General features: G+C 41.4%; 1 protein-coding gene across 1 annotated transcript; it reads right to left on the bottom strand.

The window, feature by feature from the left end:
• Positions 1–2,779: 2,779 nt before the first annotated feature.
• rprma (reprimo, TP53 dependent G2 arrest mediator candidate a) lies at positions 2,780–3,088 on the bottom strand. Its single transcript, XM_028394114.1, has one exon. It carries the CDS (start codon positions 3,086–3,088, stop codon positions 2,780–2,782), a length of 309 nt encoding a protein of 102 aa, XP_028249915.1.
• Between the last annotated feature and the right edge of the window lie 4,618 nt (positions 3,089–7,706).

Here is a 7,706-nt window from a genome sequence, read left to right as displayed (position 1 = left end):
CTACTTAAAACACTACAGCTGAGGAAAGTTTTATATAACCACAATTCAGTGATATAATTATTCCCATTCCTTCCACAATGTAAACATGAGAAAAGAGCTGTGGGAGAGCAGGAATAAACACACCACTGTAGCTGCCTTGCTGCTATTTGGAGCTTTTAGTCACTATCCAGTTCATCGACTGGACTTCTGCTCACCAGCCAATCACAAGAGAGCAAGCCGGGACCCAAAGCCTCTTTTTAGCCCACAATCAACACCCTGCAGATGCTGTCACAGTTGAGCGCAGCCCACATACAGTCCACATGGGATGAGGGGAGCTGGCGCTGTGGTGACCTGTGCTATACTGGTGGTGTAAGACTGTCTAACCAGACTGCAGGTACACTATCAAAATGAACAGTGATTTTTTTCTTCTTGTTTGACCCACAACACTTTATACCTCTGGGAAGAAAAGTGAGGACATACAGTAACACCAGACAGAAAGTATAAATTGAACCATGATTTTTTTTGTTTTGTTTTGTTTCAGTGGCTTTGGTTGAAGTGAAACTCTCAGCACTAAATATCCTGGGAGGAGTTGCTCATCAGCCTTGCAGAGGACTATCAGTGTGACAGCTGGAATGCCAGGGGTATAGATGGCTGCCCACTGTGTGTCTCCTAAATCTCTCAGAGCATTGCTGCGTGGCAGGTGTGTGAGATGTGAGTGCGTGAGATGGCAACTCTATATCATAAAACCAAACGTTCAAAGGCAAGTCCAGAATTAAATCCTGCTCGTACGACTCAACCTTTAATTCCCACTTTACATCTACAGTCTGCATAAATGCTCAGGAGGCGCTGCAGGAGCAGCGGTTCAGCTGCAGACAGAAATTTGTTCTCTGCTGGATATTTAACATCCATGATTTTCCTGTGAGCTATTCCAGCAATCACTAATGAAAGCAATAACACAAAGCAGAGACCAACACATGTAGAAAGCATGTCTGACTCATGCTGCATTCCACTCAGCAAAATAATCAGCAAGTAATAAGGTTTCATTAAGATGGAAATGACATTATAGTTTTGCTGTAAGTTTATATTGTCTGTTTTCTGAATCAATGCATACCTCCTTAGTACAAAGCTGTAATTATAAATAATTGGTTGCAGTGTTAATGTGGTTACTCTTGCTAGGCAGTCATGCCTGAGGTGAAAATGAAGCAAATGCTCTGCACACGCTTGAAAAACAAATGTAATGCATGCATCAGCTATAGACTGAAAGGAGGCTGTGATATCAAAGTTCCCATTTATTGTTTTTTTCTTTAAAGTTATAACGACTTTGTTTGCATACAGCCATTTTCTTATTGAGGAATTAAAAGGGCTGCACTGACTATGGGTTGAACACAGAACAGTGCAGCATGGAAGCTGCTTATAAATTCAGCTGTGGCTGCTCATTCTTGCAAGACATTTTTACCAACAAAGAAAAAAATGCAGCAACACAATGCAATCCAGTGCAAGACTAAAGGAGCTTTTATTTTACACCATTACTAAAGTGCAGGCCTTTGTCAAACAGAGCACCCCAGGAAGAAAAAGTAAAGGAAGTAGGATGAAGGGCATTTTTTAAAAAGCTGATTCTATTTATCTATGTGTCTCTCTCTGTGTGTGTGTGTGTGAGCTGAGCTGAGCACAGGTGGGCAATCAGACAGCGCCATACTGCCCGATAGCTTCATCTTCTCCGGAATGACAAGACAAGCCATTCCTGAAGCTCCTGGGGAGCTAAATCCAGGTGAGCCATGGGCACAGCACAACAGATGTTTTGACAGAAGGAGGAAGGATGTGAGGCGCTGCATGGATCAAATTCTGACCCAGACAGAACACGGCATCAGGATCATTAGGAGAGACATTTTTAATCCTTGGGCACTGTGTTCGAGGTAACCTTTTAAGTTAAAACAGATTTCCAGTAATGTGAATGAAACTCATATTTAGATGAAGGAAAAATCTATTTCTATTTCCTAAAGTTGCCATTTCTAATTAAATCTATAAATGAATACTCAGTTTTCAAGATCAATAATATCAATTGTGCCACTATTTATACAACACCATTTGGCTAGAACATCTAATTTTAACCTCTTACCTACCATTCCTCCAAAATTTGCCAAAAATGCCTGAAATTCTCCCTGTTTTGGCAGAGGGCGTGGCAAATACAATATTGATGAGAGAAAAATAGACATTAATTAAGAGGAAAACTTTAATTACAGAATGAATTTATTCCAATTAACAAGATACACTGCATGCAGGGCTTTCTCTAACGCCCACGCACATACTCATACATTTATCACCAGGAAATAAGAGAGAGAGGAAGAGCATTGCATATTGTATGCAAAAAACATACAACATACAGCACATGTTAGACATGAATTTCTCCATTGCATTGGCAATACGAGTATCTCCACAAGAACCAAATACAAAGAGTTTGTCACTTAACATGACAAAGGGGTGCTTTTTTTTTTCTTTGTTCAAACGGTGCAACTACTGAAATTACAACAGTGTGATTGAATACTTAATAAAGAGGCTTAAAACGCACTATACCTCTTGGAGATGAATGAGTCTGTGGTGCCATTAAGAAAAAGGGCCACAAGAAACAAGGTGAACACCTGTGAGCCTCAGTCACTTGCAGGGTTCTCTTGCATGTTCTCCTGAGTTTATTTTCTAAATACCAATATGAAAACAGGGCATTGTTTGGGCAGTGGCTCATCATCATCATCATCATCATTATCACTGTCTCCCGTCTGCTTCCATCTGATTAACGTCCTCGTCATCAGTAGGCTCCAACAATAACTGCCTCCGCTTCTTTGGACGGTCTCCTGTCCGTCACCAAAAAGTTTATCATCCCCTCGGACTTTATGAGAAGGTTGCAGCCCAAGAAAAATATGCCAAACACAACAGTGAGGGACAAGACGCACATGACGGCTATCTGGACCACCCTCATGATGAAGAGGCTCCTCTCATCCGGAGCGGCGGCCACAAAGCCATTATCAGTCACCACGGATGAAAAGTTGCAGCAAAATAACTCCTCGGTCTTGTTGAATAGTCCGCTCTCTGTCTGGTTAAACCCGGTGTTATTCATCTCCACTTTTTTAATGTAAAAAAACAATCTAACTTTCAGTGTAAGAGATGAGAAGAGGCAGGAAGAGAGTGAGAGAGACGCACCCAGAGAAAATCCCAGAGAATAATCATCAAGTGGAAAGTAGAGATGATGAGGAGGAGGAGGTGAGTTGAAGAAGTTCCGTCGGATCACAGAGCGCTCTTGTAGAGTTGAACAAGCTGCTTTGGTATCGCATTACTGGAGATTTGCTGTGCGGTGTGAGCCAGTGTCAGAGCGGAATGAATCCACCAACCCCGCGGGTTAAATAGCCGGACTGCGCTACCTGTTCATGTGGCAGGGTGACACGACAACAGCGCCACCATGCGTTCAGAATACATTCATGCGTGTACTGTCTGTATGTGCATTGATGCGTGTTCTTGGATGCATTAATACACTCAGAGGGCTGATTCATCACACCAACAATAATTGTAGTCTATCTGCCTTCCTCTGATAACCCAGCCTTTATCAGATGTTTAATTCTACTAGTGACAAAATATTAGAAATAAATAACACTGAAGTACACTGCAGTCACCCACACAACCCAAAACTACAAACGTTCAAATTATTGATGCTGAAGCTTATAGAACAGACTGTAAAGATGTTCCATGGACATTTTGTCAAGTTAGGACATTTGGCTGGTCCTCACTTTATTTAGACCCAGTTTGAGGACATCTTAGATTTTAGGGTAAAGGCTAGGGTTAGGTTTAGGTTACTGATAGGGTGAGGGTTATGGTTAGGCACTTAGTTGTGATGGTTAAGATAAGGGTAAGGTGCTAGAGAAAGACATGTCAATGAAGTGGTATCTTTACAAGGATAGCTGTACAAACTCGTGTGTGTGTGTGTGTGTGTGCTGATTTGGCCTATAGACTGTGTTCCTGCTAATGTTTTATTTGTGCAATTAGCATTTAAGTGAATACCTGAATCATTTCCCCCCTCTTGTAGGCGACTATATATCTGAATGTTGATGGTGCTCAGTTGTTTTTTATTTTTTTCTGTGAATATATTTTATTAATTACCAGTTCCTGTTCTGAAGAGCGACTTCTGAGGAATTGGCTGTGGAGGAGCAGGATGCAGGAAAGCGGTGACCTCATGAGAGCCTGTAGAGGTTTGAGTATACTCTGTTTTTGCAGTCATACCTTAATTCATTTATAGTGATAGATTTCTGTTCACAATGCATATTGTTTGGTGAGAAAACCTGCTGTTCCTGAGCACAAGTACAATAACAGATCATGTCATTGTGTCCGACAACAGTTTTTATAACTTGACGGCTTTTTTCACGTCTGCCTTTTACTTACTTATATAAAACTTAGTATCTTATTTTTATACTATGTTTTTGATCTTATAGTCAGAGTTCATATAGTGGTTTCCAGTGAAATACACCATTGTGCTCCTTTAGTTAACACTGAATAAGCACTGACATTAAGTAAAGAATATGGGATAAAATATTTTCCAACAGCTTTTACAAAACTAACAGGTCTACCTTGGTCTGTACTGACATCTAGTGGACGGTTTAAAGTGAACACAGTGTTTATCCTCTCATGAATGGAATCAGATTTATCTCACAGGAACACAGCTGCAGTGTGTGTCTGCTGGTGCTTTTGAGTTGAGTTCAGTGTAATAGCATTAAAGAGCTTAATTCAGGCAGACCTTTCAGTGTCTGTGTCTCGTTGGCAGTACATCAGAGTTATCACGAGTCGCTTAATGTTAAATTAAATGCAGCAGCATAGATCTGATCTCCTACATTGCTCAGAGGCCAGTGCAATGCGCAAAGGGAGCGTCTCAGGGTTAGCAGCAGATGGCAGCATTGTTCAACATGACTTACAGGTCTTAAACGAGCTGTGAGGAACAGTGTCATGTACAATAATTAGACACACATGCACAACAAAGTGTGTGTGATTCATGCTACAAAGCTTCACTGTTTATTCACTGGTGCTTGGCTATAAATTAGTGTGCAGTACACTTTAGTAACTTTAGCAAAAACATCATCAGTGAGAACTGAGGATGAGACATTTCTGATGGCAAAGGTAGAAAATCAAAGAAGAAGGAACCAAATATTTGTTATTATTTGAATATAATTATTTGAATATAATTAGCCTAATTAAACCCACCTCTGAAGGCAAACCCTTTTATAGACACATAGCACACAGTCCTGTGCGTGTTTTAATATGTTTTTCTTATCGTTGCAGTGTTCAATTGCAATGTTTTACTAATTTAAAGATAAATAAATAAATATATGAATAAATACAGTACAACAACTGTCGACTCAAACAAAACAAAAAATAAAATAAAATAAAATAAAATAAATGCGTACTAGTTTTTGCTCGTGGCGCTGTGCACGCGCATACGTTCACCGTGCGCCCGTGGGGCCCACTCGCGAGGCTGTGGTGAGCGACGTCCGCTGTCAGCCAATAGGAGAGCAGCAGGCACGAGGCATCGCAGGTCGGTCTGAGCTGGGGTTAGATTGTGCAGAGTATTATTCTCGCCGAACGTCTCACCGTGACAATATATTCATACGGAGAACAGGTGCGCGGGCTGTCGTGTGTTTCATGTGCCCCGCACGCACATATTAAAACGAAGGGAAAAATTCATGGAGACCTGTTTTTGTCGACCCGGTTGTACGGCGGCTCAACCCGGCTACACAGACAAATCATATCAGGAGTCCAACAGGTACCAGAAGAGGCTTCAGTGGTACGGAACAGCATCACGCATGGATTGTGCACCGCGTCCGTACTGAGATGGACTGTAACTTAGCTGTCTGTCTCAGGCGTTGTTTTGCAGAGACACTTTAGATTTTAGCCACTATTAATTACGCGTGTCTTCAGTCATGTTGTCCACGTTCAACACGTTGCCTGAGAGCGAGGCAGGAGCAGGTCACAGGTTCACTCCATCCACAGTTTAGGTAAGCAGGCAGTGTCCTCATTTTCTCATAGCAATATAATCTCATGTCTCCCACACATCACAAGGTTAAAACGGTGATCTTAATGTTGCAGGGATTATAATCTGACATGTGTTGTATCATGAATGTATTGGTTTGCAGCTGTCCCTAATCCCGAATTATCGGAATAATGTATCAGCACAGTGCATGAATTAAACATTATTTGCACAGATCACATTATAAATGTAATATTTTCAATTTGCACTGTTTACACGTCTTTATGTATAAAATAAGATACAGTCATCGGCCTAATGGGCTTACTACACTGAGATCAGCTTTGTGATCACCTCCTGTTCCACAGGACTGGGGCTGGCTTCATGGTAGCATTTTTCAGCAGCCAGTGTGAGTTTTGGAAAAAGCTGTCAAATGTCAGTATGTTCTGGGGGAATAAAAACACCTGACCAACCATTCAGTGCCACTTTGAGAGTTTTGACAGTGTGTAAAAAGTATTACTTTTTGTGTTTTGACCAGTAAATCTTGCACTATTTTGGAGCCTGTGAAGAATAGCTCTTCTATCCACGATGAAGCCACTTTAAGGCACCTAAACTTCAGTGATCAGATGGATATAATTTGTACCGTTTCTGAGGAAGAAAAGCAGCCTGCAGGGCTGTAATTCATGATTCCGTCACCATGTGTGGATACAAGGCGTGTCTAATTAATCTGTCAAACTACACACAGTGCAATCACTCCTGTTGAATGAATGTATGAATGGATGGATGGATGAAATGGGGAATATGTAATTTCGTTCATAGCACTGCAGCAGACATTACATAACAAAGAGTGCTGTTAATGTGACAATTATCTGTCACTTGAGAAAGGAGTTAATGATGTCTCGTGGTTTGTGTTCATCTTAAGAGGACTGGAAAAAAGTGGTGTGTAAAAACTGTGGAGATGTAATTTTGGAGGTCTGCAGAGCAGATAGGAAATATTCATCTGTGCAGATGGCCGGGCTAATTGAGTCAGACGTCTTCGGACAGGACTTGAACAAGCTGCTTGCTGGGGTGGTCGGTTGTATCATACCCAAACGTGTTTAGCAGCTTAGCACCCCAGCAGATGGTAAAAGATGCAAACAGTACAGGTTTCACTGATTTACTTGGTTACTGTCATCACCTGGAAATCTAATGCATCTATTCAGGTTAAAAGTCAAAGAGTGGTCTGCAAATTAGTCTGAAATTATCGTGATGCTGGACTGAGGCTGCCTGGCTTTTGCATGAGATAAGACTAGGCCCAGGGCAGTGGTTTCAACCTCTGTGATGGACATTTAGACAGTGAGCAGAGAGGACAATGTGTGTGAAGTTCAAAGTCATTACCATGCTGCAAGAGACAGATAAGGGAATCAGTCAGATTCCCTTCAGGCACAGCTGCAGGCTTTTTCCACTAATTGTAAAACTTACACCTACATATATTCAGCAATTAAATGCATGCTGGTGTTTAAGACGAGATACATTTCTGAGCATGTGGAGCGGTGTAGAGTTACACAGCAGCAATAGACCATCAATCTCCATTTTGCCTCACCATGTGACGGGTATTTGTAGCTTATATATTCTGCCACGAATACCTAAAAGACTGCATGCTATTTGTGTGTCTGAACCTATGCTTTTGATTGGCTGAAAGCGTGTTTCTCTATCGTTCTATTTCTATTCTGATCCTGCTCTCATAAGCCTC

Source organism: Parambassis ranga, chromosome 21 (assembly GCF_900634625.1).
Source record: "Parambassis ranga chromosome 21, fParRan2.1, whole genome shotgun sequence".
Lineage (NCBI taxonomy): Eukaryota > Metazoa > Chordata > Actinopteri > Ambassidae > Parambassis > Parambassis ranga.
Note: the sequence above shows the minus strand (reverse complement) of the source record. Positions and strands in the feature narration are given on the sequence as shown.